The 22,455-nt window shown below is 45.1% G+C and overlaps 1 protein-coding gene across 2 annotated transcripts in view; it reads left to right on the top strand.

Moving 5' to 3' along the window:
* Positions 1-21,977, top strand: part of LOC124033924 (activating molecule in BECN1-regulated autophagy protein 1A-like) — a 110,482-nt gene extending 88,505 nt beyond the window's left edge. For both annotated transcript variants that reach the window (XM_046346373.1, XM_046346372.1), the window contains exons 16-19: positions 7,804-7,914; positions 8,235-8,431; positions 17,983-18,117; positions 20,241-21,977. In XM_046346373.1, coding sequence (XP_046202329.1) covers positions 7,804-7,914; positions 8,235-8,431; positions 17,983-18,117; positions 20,241-20,875 — 1,078 coding nt within the window. In that variant the 3' untranslated portion in view covers positions 20,876-21,977. The remainder of the gene's footprint in view (positions 1-7,803; positions 7,915-8,234; positions 8,432-17,982; positions 18,118-20,240) is intronic.
* Positions 21,978-22,455: the final 478 nt, after the last annotated feature.

Below are 22,455 nucleotides of genomic sequence, written 5' to 3'. Positions count from 1 at the left end.
AATGACCAGGTTTTGATGATCGATGTGTTGGATGATGCACCAGTGAACACAGCACAAATCAGACAATGGACTTCAAAGGATGTGATGTTATCACAAGTGCATGAATTTATCCTGAAAGGATGGTCTACAGTGACAGAGCCTCAGATCATGCCTTACTACACTCGCCACTTGGTATTGAGTGTTCTAGATGGATGTGTTCTGTGGGGTTCAAGAGTAGTTATCCACCAGAAGGGCGGGGTATGCTACTGAAGTTGATGCATCAGTCGCATCCAGGCATGTCGAGAATGAAAGGCCTAGCGAGGTCATACGTCTGGTGGCCAAAGATGGCCCACGATGTGGAAAATGAGGTTAGCCGGTGTGCAGAATGTCAGAGTAACAGGAAGTCACCCCCCACTCCACCGTGCCATTACATCCATGGGAATGGATGGAAAAACCATTGACACGACTACATGTGGACTACGCTGGACCTTCCTTAGGAAGAATGTTCCTTGTGGATTCCAGCTACAAGCAGTAAATAACAATAGCGGGTCTATATACAGGGGGTACAGGTTCAGAGTCAATGGGCCAATGTGCTGGGGCCACCGGTGTTGAGGTAATTATGTACATGCAGGTAGGGTTATTAATGTGGCTGTGCAGAGATAATAACAGAGAAGCAGCAGTGTGGGGGGGGTGCAAATAGTCTGGGTAGCCATTTGATTAGCTGTTCAGGAGTCTTATGGCTTGGGGGTAGAAGCTGTTTAGAAGCCTCTTGGACCTAGACTTTTAGCTCCGGTACTGCTTGCCGTGCAGTAGCAGAGAGAACAGTCTATGACTAGGGTGGCTGGAGTCTTTGACAATTTTTAGGACCTTCCTCTGACACCGCCTGGTATAGAGATCCTGGATGGCAGGAAGCCTGGCCCCGGTGATGTACTGGGCCTTACGCACTACCCTCTGTAGTGCCTTGTGGTCAGAGTCCGAGCAGTTGCCATACCAGGCAGTGATGCAACCAGGATGCTCTTGATGGTGCAGCCGTTGAACCTTTTGAGAATCTGAGGACCCATGCCAAATCTTTTCAGTCTCCTGAGGGGGAATAGGTTTTGTCGTGCCCTCTTCTCAACTGTCTTGATATGTTTGGATCATGTTAGTTTGTTGGTGATGTGGAGACCAAGGAACTTGAAGCCCTCAACCTGCTCCACTACAGCCCCATCATTGAGAGTGGGGGCGTGCTCGGTCCTCCTTTTCCTGAAGTCCACAATCATCTCCTTTGTCTTGATCACGTTGAGGGAGAGGTTGTTGTCCTTGCACCACACGGTCAGGTCTCTGACCTCCCTATAGGCTGTCTCATCGTTGTCGGTGATCACTGTTGTGTCATCGGCAAACTTAATGAATGTGTTTGAGTTGTGCCTGGCCGTGCAGTCATGAGTGAACAGGGAGTACAGGACAGGACTGAGCATGCAGCTCTGAGGGGCCCCCGTGTTGAGGATCATGTGTTGTTACCTACCCTTACCACCTGACGGCGGCCCGTCAGGAAGTCTAGGATCCAGTCTCCGAGGGAGGTCTTGATTCCCAGGGTCCTTAGCTTAGTGATGAGCTTTGAGGGCACTATGGTGTTGAATGCTGAGCTGTAGTCAATGAATAGCATTCTCACATAGGTGTTCCTTTTGTCCAGGTGGGAAAGGGCAGCGTGGAGTGCAATAGAGATTGCATCATCTGTAGATCTGTTGGTGCGCTATGTAAATTGGAATGGGTCTTAGGTTTCTAGGGATGATGATGATGGTGGTGATGTGAGCCATGACCGGCCTTTCAAAGCATTTCATGGCTACAGACGTGAGTGCTTCTGGTCGGTAGTCATTTAGGCAGGTTACCTTAGTGTTCTTGGGCACAGGTCTGCTTGAAACATGTTTGTATTACAGACTCAGACAGGTAGAGGTTTAAAATGTCAGTGAAGACGCTTGCCAGTTGGTCAGTGCATGCTCGGAGTACACGTCCTGGTAATCCATCTGCCCCAGCGGCCTTGTGAATGTTGACCTGTTTAAAGGTCTTACATCGGCTGCGGTGAGTGTGAACACACAATCATCCGGACCAGCTGATGCTCTCATGCATGTTTCATGCATGTACCTGAGGAAATCTATCCTCAAATTGATTATCCCGCTCCTGCTTCTCACTTTACACAGTGGATTTCTTACATTTGAAGCAGAAAATGTAGGGACTTGTAAACCAGATGCACACTCATGATATCCAGCACCTTCTCTCTCTCTAGTACTGTATGTGTATCATCATCATCCATCATCATCACACACACACATTGATATCCCATAAAAGCCTCTAACTGTAATGAGGTGGAGTGGTTCTGTGCCCGCCGGAGTTTGGAACAGCTGGAGGAGAACTGGCCAGTCATCCAGAGACTGCTGGGTAAAGGAGCCCTGAGGAAGAGCTCTCATTATCCCTTTTATGGAGGCATTTTAAGACCTTTGGCAAAACAGTTGATGCTTCAGCTCTGGCGCATTCTAGTCCCAAACATCTTTGTCCAAACTGTCTCTATTCCAATTCTTAGTGTTGTTCTAAGTGTGTTAAGGAGTTTCTACAAATCTGCACTCACTACAGCTGGATGTGGTACTGTACTTGCTAATGAACTTAATCTGCTACATATTATCCAAGACAGTGATGAATAAGCAAGCAGATCCCATACCCAATTTCTGTCTCAGACACAGGTTTGAGTCAAAATAACAGATGCATAACTTATGTTTAATATTCCTGGTGATATTTGCCGAGCTCAATTATAACACCCCCTGGATTTACACGTACACACAAACACACCTTAGGTTGGAGAGGCTGGAGCAGAGGGCAGCCGCAGTGCCCGATGAGCAGTTTAGGGGCTTTAAGTTCCTTGCTCAAGGGAACACCAACGGTAGGTGGCACCTGAAGTATTGATGCCAGCAACCCTCTGGTTGCAAGACTTACTCCCTGCCATCAATCACGCTGAAGAAGCATCAGTGTCGGACTCATGCAAATGAGAGAAGACATAGATTGTCTTCCTCCTTTGGGGATTTCAGCAGGTCTCTTCTTCTGCCTGGTGTGCTTACTGTAAAGAGCCAAGGTAAAGCAGACAATCTGACAGGATTTGAAAGCAGTAGCATGTCAGGGGCCGCCGTTCCAGCGATTTAAGTGTCATGCATTCAATTTGTCTCTCAGATTATATTATTTTTGCCTGAGGGAGTGAGTGAAAAAAAATATCCCCTCTTTCTCTCTCATCCATTTTTCCTTTCAGCACACCAGTCCATCAACTGCACTGGCTTACACACCAGAATATGGTCTTTGGAAATATACACATACTGTTTATCTACCCACCGGCGTGAGAACAGTCCTTATAAGATATCTACTTTTGTGCTATTGAAATTAATATCTTCCCAGTTTAATGCCTGCCAGCAGTTTTCCTAAATCCATGGTAACTACCCCAAAAAGAGTGCCATTGCTCAGTTTCTTATCAAGTATCTCATTTCCCTGTATCACACTTATTTTGATAAACGGTTGTAGCGGAAGGGTCGTTAAGTGTACATGATTTATCAGTGTCTCTCACAGGCTGCTGATTCGCTGACTCTGCTGCCTGTCCACTGATGCTGGGGATTAATGGAACATGGAAACTATTTTCCTCATTTCCTTTTAAGATGTAGCTGATGGACACATTTGAATGGTGCCGTCTTCACAGAAACCAACTCCTTGACTATCTCTAGCTATTCGATGTAACCTTGGTTTATGGAGCAGCTTGCATTCTCCAACACTCAGGCCACATTACTATGTGGGTGTGACTTAAAGACATGCTCTGCAACTTTGGCGACGACTAAGTATTTTTTTCAACCTCTCGTTTAGGTCTGAATGTGACAATGTGTAGTTCATACATGCATAACCTATGAGCAGAACTACTGTTTTACCTAAATTAGCCACACAATCCCAATTTGTTTGAAAGCGACTGTTTTTCTGGAAACTGTGCTGTGCCCTTTTCCCTACATTTTCCCCTTAGCAATTCGAGTTCTAGCCAATGAGCTTCAGCCCCTCGCCATTTGAGTGTCAGCTAGCAAGATTCCCTCACAGCAAAGCAAGAGAGTGCAATGTCCGCCATTTTCGCGACCACTTTTGGCTCGTGAGCGCTACTGTCAGAACTACTGGATAACAATTATGCAAAAGAGCCGGAGAATGTCTTTCAATCGAGTTTATAGTAGTAATAACACATGTAGTGTTTTTCATTACTGTGTTATCACATAGATCTATGTAGGCAAAGATAATACATTTTAAAAATACAATAAAAATATACATTTAGAATCAAGGCAGCAAATAGCAGTAGTAGGCTAGGTGCTAAAAGGACTTTCCAGGTTAGGACTATAAGAAAGACCGTCTGTAGAAATGTGTTTTTAAGGCCCATTTTCAGGCCCAGTGATTGCACTGTTCAGATAAGGCTGCAGGAGGGCATGCGTTTTAAGGTGGTTGATGGTTGAGAACAGGATTCTGAGGTTAGCCTCGTTGTTGTCAATCATGGTGGTGTAGAAGGCTGATCGTACTGCTTTTAGGGCAGCAGAATAGCTTGCTTTGGTGACACACAATTAATCTTCTCCTTTCCCCCTTCTGATGACCATGTGGCGAATCGCATCTCTGCATGTCTGGCAGACATATCAGTGTGGATGACGGATCACCACCTCAAGCTGAACTTCGGCAAGACGGAGCTGCTCTTCCTCCCGGGGAAGGACTGCTCGTTCCATTATCTCGCCATCACGGTTGACAACTCCATTGTGTCCTCCTCCCAGAGCGCTAAGAACCTTGGCGTGATCCTGGACAACACCCTGTCGTTCTCAACTAACATCAAGGCGGTGGCCCGTTCCTGTAGGTTCATGCTCTACAACATCCGCAAAGTACGACCCTGCCTCACAAAGGAAGCGGAGCAGGTCCTAATCCAGGCACTTGTCATCTCCCGTCTGGATTACTGCAACTCGCTGTTGGCTGGGCTCCCTGCCTGTGCCATTAAACCCCTACAACTCATCCAGAACGCCGCAGCCCGTCTAGTGTTCAACCTTCCCAAGTTCTCTCACGTCACCCCGCTCCTCCGCTCCACTGGCTTCCAGTTGAAGCTCGCATCCGCTACAAGACCATGGTGCTTGCCTACGGAGCTGTGAGGGGAACGGCACCTCAGTACCTCCAGGCTCTGATCAGGCCCTACACCCAAATAAGGGCACTGCGTTCATCCACCTCTGGCCTGCTCGCCTCCCTACCACTGAGGAAGTACAGTTCCCGCTCAGCCCAGTCAAAACTGTTCGCTGCTCTGGCTCCCCAATGGTGGAACAAACTCCCTCACGACGCCAGGACAGCGGAGTCAATCACCACCTTCCGGAGACACCTGAAACCCCACCTCTTTAAGGAATACCTAGGATAGGATAAAGTAATCCTTTAATTCTCACCCCCCTTAAAATATTTAGATGCACTATTGTAAAGTGGTTGTTCCACTGGATGTCATAAGGTGAATGCACCAATTTGTAAGTCGCTCTGGATAAGAGCGTCTGCTAAATGACTTAAATGTAATGTAAATGTCTTTGTTGGCCAGTAGATGGGTCGTGAAGCCGTCCTTCCTCCCAACGTTACTCAAGCTTAAGGTCATGAGTCTTCGTTCTGCGCAGTTCATCAGTGAACCAGGGTGAAGAGTGTAGGAAAGTTACGGGAGCAATGATGTTCAGGGTATTACTCAGAGTGCTGTTGTACAGGTTGACCATGTCATCGAGGGTCGCGAACTTGCGTCAGACTCAAAAGTGGGCTGGATGTGTTAAGTTTCCTTAAATTGCAGAATTGAATGGCCCCCATTGGGCAGTGGAGCAGAGTGGGAGCATTCAGACCGTGTCACAGACTTGTGGTCAGATATACCAAGTTCGAGGACATCCCAAGTCAGAGGCAGGGACATCTCCAGTGATAATGTATTGTGTGTTGACGGTTGTGGGTGGGGAACATTTACATGTTGCACATGATTTAGACTGCAAGTTGAGGAAGTCAGCCACCATAGAGCACTTGGGTGAGTCAACATGGATTTTAAAGTCACCCAAAATGATAGTGTTGGAGAGGTTGGAGCATACAGAGGTTAATAGTTCACAGAACTCAGGAATTTAAAAAAACACGGTGCTTGTCTAGAGGGGATTGGGGGCTGTAAACAAGGATAACAAGTGAGAGGATTTGGTTGTTTACATTTAAAAGCAAGGCACTCAGACTGAAAATCAGCAACAGTCTGTGGGTTTTAAATAAAGCACTCTTTATAATACAGTAAGGTCTCCACCACGGCCGTAGCTGTGTGCCTTTTCAATGTATTTATATCCAGCCGGCGCTGAAGCATTTACATTGTGAAAGTCCCCCTCTTTGTGCCATTTTTCAGTGATGCAGATCATGTCAAAATCATTGTCCGAGATCGTTACAGAAAAGAGGCGACTTGTTAAGATTGTAGAGTGCACAACGTCTGAAAACATTGGTGGAAACACTTTCATTGCATTTTGGTTGGTCCTCTGCCCTCTGTATGGACTGTATTGGCTTGGGAGTGGGTAACGTAGTTTGCCTGAGGGTCAGCCTGCAGAAATGTCCCTTTATCGCCTAACTCCGGTACTCTCATTGTGAGTGCATTACAATAGACTTTAGTTTGTTAATTAGTCTCCTACCGCCTCGTCGTCCTCACCATGTTGCCCGTATTGAAAGAGGCTGTTCTTCTGAGGATTTCTTCTGTATAGTAAATGAAGGTTGCTGCCATTTCAGGATCTTTTCATCCAGCCTTCGGTCGAGGCGATGAGGATCTAGAAAGATCTAGTTAGGCTGGTATTTGAATCCAAACCATTTGCAGGTTCTAGCCAAATATGTTAACTAATTTAACGTTGATGATAAAAAAAATAGACTTGACTATACTTGATAAGCTATCAAAAAATCGAAATGCTTCTCTTTAATTACTTGTTACTTATCTCTTACTCTTATCCATATTCTTTTGAAACTGCATTGTTGGTTAGGCGCTCGTAAGTAAGCATGTCACTAAGGTCTACACCTGTTTTATTCGGCGCATGTGACTAACATTTTGATATGATTTGTTAAAAACAATGCGCTTCAACACTTAACAAATAATGATGGTTCATTTTGCAGGATTAATATACCAAGGCTACCTCTGGGTGCCATGGCAACCATGGAACTCCAGTGCCATTCTGTCTCTGCTTCATAAGATTTAATCCAATCCTGCTGGACAGGAATGTTTTCGAAATGAATTTGAAGGTCTTCAGGTTATTTTATGGTTCAACGCCAATTGAACAGACACTTATTGGTAAGATTCTCAGACCAGAGCAGTATTATGAAAACGATCTCAACTGTTCCACTGCAATTATTTTAATTGTATTTATACTCTACCCAGAAGATAGCCGGAGTGCATGCCCTGAATTGATTTTTTTTATCAGATTAAATCATAATTGTGGATGCATCCAGGTCTGACAACCTCCCTCAGTCAACATGAGGGACTACATATTTGTCATCTTAATGCTGGGGACCATTGTAAGGAGTCTGCTTGTACTGTACATCCTTTTTTGATTGGTTTGAAATACTGTAACTTATTGAAAGCTTTAGCATATCCTGCTGTATAGGTCTGACATGACGAGTGGAACATTGTAACTTAACGTTTTTAGTTCTCTGATTTAACATGCAAATATGACCAAATGATGAAACATGAGCAACAACATGACAATAATGACTCATTGTACAATGTCCCTCTCTCTTTCCTTCTCTTTGTTTATTTCTCTCCCTCTCTCTCTCTACTTCATCTCTCCCCTCTAGAGATGCCCAGTCAGACGGAGACGGCCCCGCTGAGCACAGTGAGCCCATATTTGCTGTCAACAACAATCGAGGCAGTGGTACCGGTGGGAGCCGCGATGGAGAGCGACCAGGGTGAGAATTGGCTGGGGCAGGCCTTTGAGGATGGTGTGTGTGTGAGAACACTAGTTAGGCATATGTGGCTTTCAGAGAAGGGGGATGTGCAAGTAGTTTACATTTTTTTCTTCAATGGAGATATGAAAGTCTCCTGTCTAGCAGGCATTCTCTGAACTGTGTTTACACGCTAGTTCTGTGTGTTGACATTGGACTCTCCCCTTTTGCTCACAACAATACCTTTATTTTCAACAAAATGCAATGCCAACGCTAGTCTCATACACACACACTTACATCCATGTGGCCTTTATCAACATGTGCCATGTGGCTGTGTTTTGCAGGAGCAGCAGGGCCCCCTTGAGGTCTGAAAGGGACATGAGACTTATGAACGCCATCGGTCTCCAGCCCCGTCACCCTACCCCAGTTGTGACCTCACAAGGCACACAGACACCCGTCCTACGTCTTCAGAATGCCGAAACACAGACTGACCAAGAGCCACAGGTTCCCAGCACCTCCCGGGCCTCCCAAGCAACAAACAGTACATCTACCTATATCTATACCCATCTCGCTCTCCCCCCAATCCCTCCAGTATTTACCTTCTCTACTAGATCTACAATGCCTTTGGAAAGTATTCAGACCCTTTGACTTTATACACATTTTGTTACTTTACAGACTTACTCTAAAATGGATTAAATAAATAAAAATCCGTAGCAATCTACACACATTATTACCCCATAATGAAGAAGTCAAAACAGGCTTTTCAAATGTTTTGCTAATTTATACAAATAGAAAAAACAGAAATACTTTATTTACGTAAGTATTCAGACTCTTTGCTATGAGAGGTGAAATTGTGCTCAGGTGCACCCTTTTTCCATTGATCATCCTTGAGATGTTTCTACAACTTGGAGTCCACCTGTGGTAAATTCAATTGATTGGACATGATTTAGAAATGTCCACACCTGTCTATATCAGCTCCCATGGTTGGCAGTGCATGTCAGAGCAAAAAAACAAACCATGAGGTTGAAGGAGTTGTCCGTTGAGCTCCGAGACAGGATTGTATCTAGGCATAGATCTGGGGAAGGGTACCAAAAAAATGTATGCAGCATTGAAGGTCCCCAAAAACACAGTGGCCTCCGTCATTCTTAAATGGAAGAAGTTTGGAACCACCAATACTCTTCCCAAGAGCTGGTCACCTGGCCAAACTGAGCAATTGGGGGAGTAGGGCTTTGGTCAGGGAGGTGACCAAGAACCCGGTAGTCACTCAGACAGAGCTCTAGAGTTCTTCTGTGGAGATGGGAGAACCTTCCAGAAGGACAACTATCTCTGCAGCACTCCACCAATCAGGCCTTTATGGTAGAGTGGCCAGACAGAAGCCACTCAGTAAAAGGCACATGACAGCCCGCTTGGAGTTTGCCAAAAGGCACCTAAAAACTCTCAGACCTTGAGAAATAACATTCTCTGGTCTAATGAAACCAAGATTGAACTCTTTGGCCTGAATGCCAAGCATCACGTCTGGAGGAATCCTGGCACCATCTCTACTGTGAAGTATGGTGGTGGCAAGCGTCATGCTGTGGGGATGTGTTTCAGCGGCAGGGACTGAGAGACTAGTCAGATTTCAGGCAAAGATGAACGGAGCAAAGTACAGAGAGATCCTTGATGAAAACTTGCTCCAGAGTGCACAGGACCTCAGACTCGGGTGAAGGTTCAACTTCCTACAGGTCTATGACCCTAAGCGCACAGCCAAGACAATGCAGGAGTGGCTTCGGGACAAGTCTCTGAATGTCCTTGAGTGGCCCAGCCAGAGCCCAAACTTGATCCCCATCAGACATCTCTGGAAATAGCTGTGCAGCGACGCTCCCCATCCAACCTGACAGAGCTTGAGAGGATCTGCACTGAAGAATGGGAGAAACTCCCCAAATACAGGTGTGCCATGCTTGTAGCGTCATAAACAAGAAGTCTCGAGGCTGTAATCGCTGCCAACTGTGCTTTAACAAAGTACTGAATAATGTGTCTGAATACTTATGTAAATGTGATATTTCCGTTTTTTATTTTCAATTAATTAGCAAAAAAATCTAAAAACCTCTTATTGCTTTGTCATTATGGGGTATTGTGGGTGGATTGAGGAAAATGTTTAGAATAAGGCTGTAACCTAATAAAATGTGGAAAAAGTCAAGGGGTCTGAATACTTTCCGAATGCAGTGTACATTGTTTTCATAATACTGAGCTGTTCAACTATGTTAAGTCTTAACGGGTAAGTCTGGTTAAATCACCAAATTAATCCCAGAACTATTTAATATTCTAAACACAATATGCAGAGAGCCCAAGGCTCCCCTCAGGCATATTGTAAGGACTTTCACAAATGAGTAATTGACCAATTTTCAGGATGATACTTTCATTAATTGAGCGAGTGAACCGTGGAAATCGAGTTCCATTTTACTGCACAACAGTACTTCTACAATGGCAGTTTTTTTTTCATTAATGGGGAATTTGTTCCTTGTTGCTGTCAGGAAATACAACCTGGCAAATTAGTAGCGTCATAATTTAACTTTTTATGGAATCCTTTTAATTTGGTATTTAAGACTAATTGCAATCAGTGAACAATCTCCTTGACCTCATTCCATACAGAGCTAGTTAGAGGTACATTTAGTTTGAGTTACATTTCACAATTTTTCAACTTCATAATCTCCAGCACCACCCCAACATCAACACACTGTATGTGAAAGTGGCGTTTCTATATTTTGGGGTCAAAAAAGATAGAGGAAGATGGTGTGTTTCCAATGACCTCATCAACCAATTAGTAGGCAATGCCTTCTCATAATTGGTTAAATTCACATGATGCACATCAGTGATGTCATTGGAAATACGTATACTTCCTCTCTGTACTACAAAACAGAAACGCGGCATTTTCACACATGTTGGGGTGGTGGTGGAGATGATCAATGTGAAGTAAAGAAAAAAAAGAGGTGAAATTGCCCTTTTAAGACACAAACCTCTTAATTGCCCTTGGTTCCTAAGTCAGGTGAAGTGGATCATTACTTGTCTGTTGTCCCAGTGGTAATATAGCAATACCAATTACCCCCCATCTCTGCATTAACTGTCTTAGTAACAGATCACTGAAATAGATGTTGTGATATTGGGTCTCGTCCAAACCTGTCTCTTGGGGCACTGAAATATAATTTTCATTACTGTATCTTCATGTTTCCCAGTGGCACATCTGGGAACGTGAGTGCTATCAGAGAAAATAAGACCTGCATAGTACACTTTTGTGTCTCTGGGCTTTATAAGGTTCTATCTAAAGGGGTTTAGACTCAATTTCATAGAAGTCAATATCCACAAACAGAGCACCAGAGTCCATTTTGGCTCAGCTGGAATGTTGTACACAATACATTATGTTGCGAGAGCATTAGCACAACTCCATTATACTAATTACAAATGAATGATTGAAACAATAAACACCTGGCGAGAAATCGAAAATGGGCTCTCATGCCCAGCCTTTGCAATCAAGGCCCTTTCACCTTTCATCCAATCGGATCCAGCACTTACCATTTATCTCTGTTTCTACTCCCCTATTGCTGTTCTTAATGTACCAATGACTGGTATAATGATTATATAGCATAGCAAGGGGATAGAGAGACACTGTGCTGGATGTAGGAGTGTACTAACTGTAATAATAATAATAATAATAATAATATATGCCATTTAGCAGACGCTTTTATCCAAAGCGACTTACAGTCATGTGTGCATACATTCTACGTATGGGTGGTCCCGGGAATCGAACCCACTACCCTGGCGTTACAAGCGCCATGCTCTACCAACTGAGCTACAGAAGGACCACTGTAACTGTACCTGTAACTGTACCTCACTTGACCTCACTGACCGTCTGTGTGTGTGTTCATTCTGCCATGGTGTTTGTCATACAGGTTGAGCTATGAGAGGATTCTCTGACAGGTGTCCAGGAGTTAGATGGTAATAAAGGTTGATTGCTTTGACTCCAACCTGCTGCCCTTCAAAAGTTGACTGCTCAGACTCCACATTTCTCCATTGAAAATGTGCCTATTTCTTGAAGACTTGACACTTTTTTTTACCTTTATTTAACCTTTTGTTTAACTAGGCATGTCAGTTAAGAATTCTTATTTACAATGACGGCCTACCCCCAGCCAAACCTTGACGACGGTGGGCCAATTGTGTGCCACCCTATTGGACTCCCAATCACGGCCGGATGTGATACAGCCTGGATTCGAACCAGGGACTGACCTCTTGCACTGAGTTGCAGTACCTTAGACCGCTGCGCCACTCGGAAGCCCAAATATATAAGAAACACTGAAGTAGGTGAAACACTAAGAGATCTACTTCCTTACTCAAACCTGAAGTTAGGTTTCATAATATCTAATATTATCTGATATATAAATTCAGCAAAAAAATAAACGTCCGCTCACTGTCAACTGTTTTATTTTCAGCAAATGTAACGTGTGAATATTTGTATGAACATAAGATTCAACAACTGAGACATAAACTGAAATAAGTTCCACAGACATGTGACTAATAGAAATTGAACAATGTGTCCCTGAACAAAGGGGGGATCAAAATAAAAAGTAAGTCAGTATCTGGTGTGGCCACCGGCTGCATTAAGTACAGCAGTGCATCTCCTCATGGACCGCACCAGATTTGCCAGTTCTTGCTGTGAGATGTTACCCCACTCTTCCACCAAGGCACCTGCAAGTTCCTATACATTTCTGGGGGGGAATGGCCCTAGCCCCCTCACCCTCCGATCCAACAGGTCCCAGATGTGCTCAATGGGATTGAGATCCGGGCTCTTCGCTGGCCATGGCAGAACACTGACATTCCTGTCTTGCAGGAAATCACGCACAGAACTAGCAGTATGGCTGGTGGCATGTTCATGTCAGGATGAGCCTGCAGGAAGGGTACCACATGAGGGAGGAGGATGTCTTTCCTGTAACGCACAGAGATTACCTGCAATGACAACAAGCTCAGTCCGATGATTGCTGTGACACACTGCCCCAGACCATGACTGACCCTCCGCCTCCAAATCGATCCCGCTCCAGAGTACAGGCCTGGGTGTAACGCTCATTCCATCAATGATAACTTCGAATCCAACAATCACCCCTGGTGAGACAGAACCGCGACTCGTCAGTGAAGAGTACGTTTTGCCAGTCTTGTCTGGTCCAGCGACGTTTGATTTTGTGCCCATAGGCGATGTTGTTGGCGGTGATGTCTGGTGAGGACCTGCCTTACAACAGACCTACAAGCCCTCAGTCCAGCCTCTCTCAGCCTCTCGCAGACAGTCTGAGCACTGATGGAGGGACTGTTCGTTCCTGGTGTAACTCAGTCAGTTGTTGTTGCCATCCTGTACCTGTCCCGCAGGTGTGATGTTCGGCTGTACTGATCCTGTGCAGGTGTTGTTACACGTGGTCTGCCACTACGAGGACAATCAGCTGTCCGTCCTGTCTCCCTGTAGCGCTGTCTTAGGCGTCTCACAGTACGGACATCTGCAGTCCTCATGCCTCCTTGCAGCATGCTTAAGGCATGTTCAGGCAGATGATCAGGGACCCTGGGCATCTTTCTTTTGGTGTTTTTCAGAGTCAGTAGAAAGGCCTCTTTAGTGTCCTAAGTTTTCATAACTGTGACCTTAATTGCCTACCGTCTGTAAGCTGTTAGTGTCTTAACAACCGTTCCACAGGTGCTTGTTCATTAATTGTTTATGGTTCATTGAACAAGCATATGAAACAGTTGTTAAACCCTTTACAATGAAGATCTGTGAAGTTATTTGGATTTTTCTGAATTATCTTTGAAAGATAGGGTCCTGAAAAAGGGACGTTTCTTTTTTTGCTGAGTTTATTATCCAAGCAGTTTTCAGAATGGTAGATGGACGTATTGTATGCAAGTTGTGTATTTGCCCATTTTCCCCTAAAGTGGAGGTACAAAACACCACTATCAGGATGCTTAATATTACTCATCACATAGAAAAGGCTTTTAATTATTAAAAACCTGAATTTATTCATCATAATAATATTGCAGTGGGTGAAAAATAACTAGGTCAAAATCATTACATCATAAATAGTCCCCAACAAATGGACAACCCTGCAATTGCGTTTGCGCTGTTATACAATGAGCCTGGTGCAAAGGGAAGTTATATTTACGTATCATTCGGATCTGAATCATCCATCCTCATACTGTGGGCTGGCTGGTTTGACTAATCGGCATCTCCATGGCTGTGATGCCTTAAGTGACTCTTCAGCCGCCCTCTCCAGCGCATGGCTGATGGAGTGTTGCCGTTGGGAGAGAGAGAGCAGGCATTGGGAACGCGCCTCCGCACATCACATTGAATTCATAACGGCACACTCCTCAGGCCCAACTCTTGTTCAGCAAGTTGTATTCAAGCATTGCTCGACGTGTTCATTTGAAATGGATTAGCAGCACTGTTGTGAGAAGATGATCGCATGTTATGATTATAGAGTCACTACACACCTACAGTATTTATGCCTTGGCAGTCGAGCCTTTGTTCTTCAAATAACACCTGGCTCAAAGAACACTCGGCATAACTCTTGCCTAGTGTTTTACTTTCACTTTTGTGTAAGGCCTAATGTGTCATTTTAGTTAAGTAATTCTGATTTGGCGTATTCCCGAAAGCCCGCTGTATTGAAGGATCCCCCCAAAATAATCCAACCAGCACCTCTGTTACACCCACCCACCTGGCAAAGTGACTTTAGCCAATCTTCTGTTTGAGTTGAGTCCCCTCCAGCCAGCCAGACACCCTGCGTTTTGTGTAGAGGAGAGTGTTAAATACAAGGTGACACTTCCCACATGCTTTCATTAAGGCAGCGACACACCTCGGAGAGCCCTAATGTCCCGCTGGGGTCATGTAAATCAGCCGCCCTCAATCTGGCAGGACAGTGATAAAGCTAAAGCACCTGAGTTGCATTATTAGGCCAAGTTATAATTGATCCCACGGAGAGAGAGAGAGAGAGAGAGAGAGAGAGAGAGAGAGAGAGAGAGAGAGAGAGAGAGAGAGAGAGAGAGAGAAGAGAGAGCCAGAGACACTATAGGAAATGCTCAGCGCTTGTCCTCCTGATGTACCTATAGAGGCCGTGTCGTTACGGAGGCGACTTTCCCTCAACACCTTCGGTATTTATGGGCCACGCTTGGGAGATGACACAGGGCAGAGCAATAAAGGAGACGCTCTCTTACTACACGTAAAGATGATTTAAATGGAGCCTCCCGCTGTTCGATGGGGATATGGACTAGATATTTGACTAATCAACAGTAGCAATAGAGGACGCCCAGGACTTTAGCATTTACTATCAGGGTCCTCAAGAAACCCCTCCAGTTTAATGACTGGAAACTTTGTTCATTGAAAAGCTTGTAATAATTACACAGGTTATACATGTGAGGGATTTTACATTTTTATGGTTTGAATGAGAATCATCTTAGATCTGAAACTTCCCCGTTCAGTTTTTGTAATGTACATTGTTTATTTCTTTGTGGTTAACCAACCAAGGCTTGTCTGTCATCTACTTATTAAGTGGAAGTGTCATTAAGATATATGGGTGGAATCCATCACTGAAGACATCACTTTTGAGGCAAAAATCTTAAATGGATTTGTGTCTGTCAAGCTACTGTGGGAAAACCTCCACTCTAAAAAGGTTCTGCAGTTCAGTGTGCAGGTGGACAGGTGACTGACACAGAGAGTGCTACTCTCACAGCCTCTGGCCTTGTGGTGTCAAACAGTCAGATAGAATGCCACCCACTGACAGGTCTTATATCCAATTCCCTGATGCCATATGAGTTTCAGTATAATCCCCTAGCCTTGTCAGTCTCTGGTTTGATTGGATCTAGAGGTGAAAATAGTCATGCCAATATTCACCTTTTGATGTCACAATCAGATATCCAATATTTTGGTGGTGTGAGAATACATTTTACTAGTCCAATTCTACATATGATGGACGTTGTAGCGCTTTATTTTACACACTCCTCGCCCACTCTCCTCACCGGAAGACGGGCAGCCACCCAATGCAGGCTTTCATCTCTCCACCTTGCAGATGGAGCAACAAAATACTGCACTAATCCGATTCCTCTCCCCCTCACTGAGACTAAACATTTCTTTAGGAAGCATGTTTGAGGGATATGGTTCAACATAGAATGGGTTTCTCCTAAATTCTATTTACTCAGAGTAAATCTATATTTCTACAAATATATCATTATACAGAGTACTACACTCAGTACCAATCTCCAGTATCTCTTTGAGGTATGTTTTTTTTTGGTACAGATCACCTTGAAGAATTCCCTTAATTCACAATGAGCTTGTTTTTGGAGGATTTTAATGAGTTTGAATGTTTACCTGGGTCAACAGTTGTAATCTGACTGGATGTAGTTTTTCTCTTACATAATGAACATAAGATTCTGTTGGTGTCACCAAGTCACGCATGTTTTCTAAAGTACACTGCTCCAAAAAATAAACGGAACACTAAAATAACACATCCTAGATCTGAATGAATGAAATATTCTTATTAAATAGTTTTTTCTTTACATAGTTGAATGTGCTGACAACAAAATCACACAAAAATGATCAATGGAAATCAAATTTATCAACCCATGGAGGTCTGGATTTGGAGTCACACTCAAAATTAAAGTGGAAAACCACACTACAGGCTGATCCAACTTTGATGTAATGTCCTTAAAACAAGTCAAAATGAGGCTCAGTAGTGTGTGTGGCCTCCACGTGCCTGTATGACCTCCCAATAATGCCTGGGCATGCTCCTGATGAGGTGGCAGATGGTCTCCTGAGGGATCTCCTCCCAGACCTGGACTAAAGCATCCGCCAACTCCTGGACAGTCTGTGGTGCAACGTGGCGTTGGTGGATGGAGCGAGACATGATGTCCCAGATGTGCTCAATTGGATTCAGGTCTGGGGAACGGGCGGGCAGTCCATAGCATCTATGCCTTCCTCTTGCAGGAACTGCTGACACACTCCAGCCACATGAGGTCTAGCATGGTCTTGCATTAGGAGGAACCCAGGGCCAACCGCACCAGCATATGGTCTCACAAGGGGTCTGAGGATCTCATCTCGGTAACTAATGGCAGTCAGGCTACCTCTGACGAGCACATGGAGGGCTGTGCAGCCCCCCAAAGAAATGCCACCCCACACCATGACTGACCCACCGCCAAACCGGTCATGCTGGAGGATGTTGCAGGCAGCAGAACGTTCTCCACGGCGTCTCCAGACTGTCACGTCTGTCACATGTTCTCAGTGTGAACCTGCTTTCATCTGTGAAGAGCACAGGGCGCCAGTGGCGAATTTGTCAATCTTGGTGTTCTCTGGCAAATGCCAAACGTCCTGCACGGTGTTGGGTTGTAAGCACAACCCCCACCTGTGGACGCCTCATACCACGCTCATAGAGTCTGTTTCTGACTGTTTGAGCAGACACATGCACATTTGTGGCCTGCTGACGGTCATTTTGCAGGGCTGTGGCAGTGCTCCTCCTTGCACAAAGGCGGAGGTAGCGGTCCTGCTGCTGGGTTGTTGCCCTCCTACGGCCTCCTCCACATCTCCTGATGTAGTGGCCTGTACCCTGGTAGCACTTCCATGCTCTGAACACTACGCTGACAGACACAGCAAACCTTCTTGCCACAGCTCGCATTGATGTTCCATCCTGGATGAGCTGCACTTCCTGAGCCACTTGTGTGGGTTGTAGACTCCGTCTCATGCTACCACTAGAGTGAAAGCACCGCCAGCATTTAAAAGTGACCAAAACATCAGCCAAGGAAGCATAGGAACTGAAAAGTGGTCTGTGGTCACCGCCTGCAGAACCACTCTTTTATTGGGGGTGTCTTGCTAATTGCCTATAATTTCCACCTGTTGTCTATTCCATTTGCACAACAGCATGTGAAATTTATTGTCAATCAGTGTTGCTTCCTAAGTGGACAGTTTGGTTTCACAGAAGTGTGATTGACTTGGAGTTACATTGTGTTGTTTAAGTGTTCCCTTTATTTTTTTGAGCAGTGTATATAAAATTGAAGTAGATGCGAACAAGGTCTCAACACATGCTGTGTTTTATTTTCTTCCTCTCCAAGTCGGTGGACACATAAGGGACCTTCATCCAGGCAGCAGCACAGAAATGGTGCCTGAGACACCCCCGCACACACTGCAGGAGGATGGCGAGTCAACCGAGGCCTTCACAGAGGCCAGCACCACCTTGGCTAACCCAGGTAACCTCATCCGGTCGTCCTCCTCCATACCTGATTCTCAGTGTAAATAGACTCTCAATTTGACTGGCATTTTTGTGGGATCATTTATATGCCACAAAATAGTGTTAAAAGTCCAGACAACCTTTGCCTGAGAGCAAAATAGCTGACAAATAGGAGACATAATGTAGCTCCAGGTGAGCCAAAGAAAACCTGCATCATGAGGTCTTCTCAGTTCTATATTTATGATCACAACACCATTCCACCACCACCATCATTAGCAAGACCATTCAGTCCACGGGAGTGGTTGACTGTGATAAATGAGTTTGGTCCTTGTCTGAGGAGATGATCAGTACTCACTGTCTCCTTATCTCTGGGTTGGAGGAAATGGGTGGGGGGGGGGGGCTCCTTCCTCATATTCCCCCCCTTCATTAATGGCCTCTCCCTTGTAGGGGCAGCAGAGCATTATTATGGCTGGGATTATTACAGCCTAGTTGTCGACGTGCGCACACACGTGCACGATAATTTGTGGTCTATAACCACAAGTTATCGTAATTTGTGTATTGAATACAGTAGCCATAAACTGTGGAGTGGATGTGACTGTTGCCAGCAAACATGGTGTGAAAAATAAAGGTGGTGATTATGATATTGGACATAGTAAGCAGTAGCTCTTTTTGAATGTTTTTCCAATGTACAGTAGTAGCCTCATCCATAAGAACAATATAACTGCCAGGGCCACTGTCCTGCTGGCACACCCAGTGGTATTCTGCTGATTAACGGTATAATACCGTTGTTCATAAACTTTTATGGTTGCTTGGAGCCCAATTCAAATGAAGAACAACATACATACAGCCTGTTTTTACTCCTCCAAATTGACACATTTCGTTCTCCAACTATTTTAAGTGCCTGACAAACAGATGCAGTTACCTCCTGTTTTCAGTAGAAGGGACAGCCATAAGTACAATAATGTTTTTTTTAAGTACTATGTTCATATCCCGAATGCCTGAAGTTTTAGATGCTTAAGTTGCCGTGTTTCCACCTTACAGTACTGCCATTGTTTTTCCCCCCCCTCTGTGTGCTTCTGACTGTGGCTTTGTTTTTAACACAAATGACATTATGAATTTCTTTGCGGAGTCCCAGGAGAGTTCGTGACTGACGGATAACACACAACACTCTGATCTGTCAGTCTGGCTTCTCCATGCATCGCTAGAGGACCGCCTCCTGACTCTCTCATTTTCATTCTCCGCATCACATTAAGTGCGATTGCAAAACATTTAGGCTGTTGACGCTCCCTCAGTAACCTTCATATACATTTTATTTTGCCTGTAGAGGAATATAAAAAATGTATGTATGGGTATAAACAGCCAATCATGTTGTGGCAAAGCCAAATAATTAGGTGTACTTGACAGGTAGATGTAACACTGAGTTGCCCCATGTTCATACTTCACTGATGTTACAGTACACAGCTGTCTAGTTTCAAAGGTATATTTGGCTGCACTTCCTCCGAGATGTTGCTTAATATATTTTTTTAGGCTCGTAAAATAATATTTGATTTCCTTTCAGTTGTTGATTGGGATAAGTTGAACTCTACACCAACAGCAACTGCCTGGGTGATATGATGACAGTATGTGGTATTATAGCAGGAGCTGGATGCTAGAGCAGACTGGTAATGCTGTTTTAGGACTGGCTTAATCCAGGCTAGTTGGACACTTAAGACATTTAGCCAGCCTTGTAAGTAACTATATTCTTCCCCTGTCAGGTAATGTGGGCTTCATTAGGGCTAGCGCTACGGCTAACGCAGATATCACCGTGCCGTGCCAAATCGCAGAGAAGAGGCCCACTTCGATCACGTCATGCTTGCCACTTCCACCTTCCCTCAAATAGTTTATACTGTCTGGTTACATTTATGGAGGGAATTTCTCAACCGCCAAGCAGAGGACATGCATCTGTGTAGAAGTGGAAATTGTTTTTGTTTTTCATGTGTGTATTGTAGTTCGGTGCAAACAACATGTTGAGCAAGTAGAACATTGCAAAGTAAATCCAACATTGAGGAAGTGAATGGAACCAAGTGACCAACTACAACCTATTGAAACTGTTCCTACTGTATGTTTTACAAAGCTCTCCTTGTCTTTTCCTCCTCTCCCCAGGGGAATCTCAAGAGCAGGGCAGTGGGGAGGATGCCGTTTCTCGGCTTCGAAGGCTGATTGCCGAGGGTGGTATGACTGCCGTGGTCCAGAGGGAGCAGAGCACCACCATGGCCTCCATGGGTAGCTTCGGTAACAACATCATCGTTAGCCACCGCATCCACCGCGGCTCCCAGACTGGGACAGAGGCTCAGGATGGGGGCAGAGACACTCAGGGCAGGGGTCAGGGTCTTGATGGAGGTGGTTGGACGTCCTTCTCTCCGTCCCACCGCGGCACTCTGTCGTTTACAGAGCCCACCTCTCGTATTCTGACCCACCACAGCATGCAGCTGGGCGAGAGCTCAGGATTCCTGTTAGAGCCCTCTGGGGCCCATAGTCGAACAGTAGCACCTCTCCCCTCCCAGTACATCACAGTCTCTTCTCATCTCAGCCCTCAGGGGCCAATTGGGGTGGAGGAGGGGCCCGATGGGACCCCTATGGACACAGACGATGCGTTTGAGGGTGTGGGACTTGTCGATGATCTAGATCTACACTTGCCCTCAGCTTCCTCCTCCTCTTCTTCAACCCTGTCCCCTGTTGTCTCCCCTCTTGACAACAACTTCAGCGCCAGTTACCATGGAGACCCCTACAGTCGATAGACGGTCATGTGCTTTCCATACCCATCTGATCTCTACCTAGAAGAGTCTCCTCCGTCTAGCCTTATCATATTGACTACTGGTTTTTCTGGAGGCTTTCGAATCCCGACATTGGAATTAGGCACTTAAAACTTCATCCCACTCCTCCATTGCCTGTTCAGTTTTCTGTCCAATAGTAGGCTGGATGAGACCTACCTTCAACCTAGGATTAGGCTCGGTCTCTTTCTTGGATGTGGTGTTCCTTTGCGTTCCCTGACCACTTTCATACTTTTTTGTCATTGCCTAATTGAGAGCAAGAATCCAAAGCTACAGTTTGACCATTCCATTGGAGAGAGGTGGACCTGAATGACTCTTTTACAATCAGGGTTCAGATCAGTGGTTGTCGAAAGCCACCTGCGACCAAATTCCATGATCAAATTGCAACGTTCTTGAAAACGTGTTAGGACTCTGCCCCTTGCTCACTATTAGCAAGATGCTGGTATAGTAGAAGCACATTTTATTAACCAAACACATTGGTACAATTTGATTTTGAAACTGGATGATTCTGTCTATAAGTTACATTTATTGTGTGTGTGTGTGTGAGAGAGGATGTTCTATGTCACCCGTGGTAGTTACAAAACGTTTCATTCTAGTCGTCATGGTGGATTAGTGGTTTGCAAAGATGTAGTTGACCCAAGATAACTATGAATCTATTGTACTACATAGGAGAGCAGCATTACATTACAGAGTAGAATTTAGGGAGACCACATCCACAACATGCTATTCCAAATATGAGCGATGTTCGTTATTATCGCCGTGCGCTGTTCATGACAAAATAATTCCAGACTTATAATTTTTTTGCTTATTTATTTATATCATAATCGCCTTCTCATTTAGACTTCTTTTGAAGACATTGATACTGCCTGACTGATGAACTGCCCGTTTTTGATTTGGAAAGTTCTATTAGGGTACGCTCAATGCCGTCAGGAGAACACCTAATCGTTTTTCATTTTATTTTTTATTACCCCTTTTTCTCCCCAATTTCGTGGGATCCAATTGTTTTTAGTAGCTACTATCTTGTCTCATCGCTACAACTCCCGTACGGGCTCGGGAGAGTTGAAGGTTGAAAGTAATGCGTCCTCCGATACACAACCCAACCAAGCCGCACTGCTTCTTAGCACAGCGCGCATCCAACCCGGAAGCCAGCCGCACCAATGCGCCGGAGGAAACACCGTGCACCTGGCAACCTTGGTTTGCGCGCACTGCGCCCGGCCAGCCACAGGAGTCGCTGGTGTGCGATGAGACAAGGACATCCCTACCGGCCAAGCCCTCCCTAACCCGGACGACCCTAGGCCAATTGTGCGTCTCCCCATGGACCTCCCGGTCGCGGCCGGTTATGACAGAGCCTGGGCGCAAACCCAGAGTCTCTGATGGCACAGCTGGCACTGCAGTACAGCGCCTTTAACCACTGCGCCACCCGGGAGGCCCCCTAATCGTTTTTTTATTTAAAACATTTTTTCTCACATTTTCAAACAGTACATTTATATTTTCCAGCGGGGCTATACATTTAGGTGAGTTTTTTTGATCTCGCTTGAGTAGCCTCG

This window comes from Oncorhynchus gorbuscha, linkage group LG04 (genome assembly GCF_021184085.1).
Source record: "Oncorhynchus gorbuscha isolate QuinsamMale2020 ecotype Even-year linkage group LG04, OgorEven_v1.0, whole genome shotgun sequence".
NCBI classification, from domain to species: Eukaryota; Metazoa; Chordata; class Actinopteri; order Salmoniformes; family Salmonidae; genus Oncorhynchus; species Oncorhynchus gorbuscha.
The sequence above is the reverse complement of the archived record's forward strand: the minus strand, read 5'-3'. Positions and strand labels throughout refer to the sequence as shown.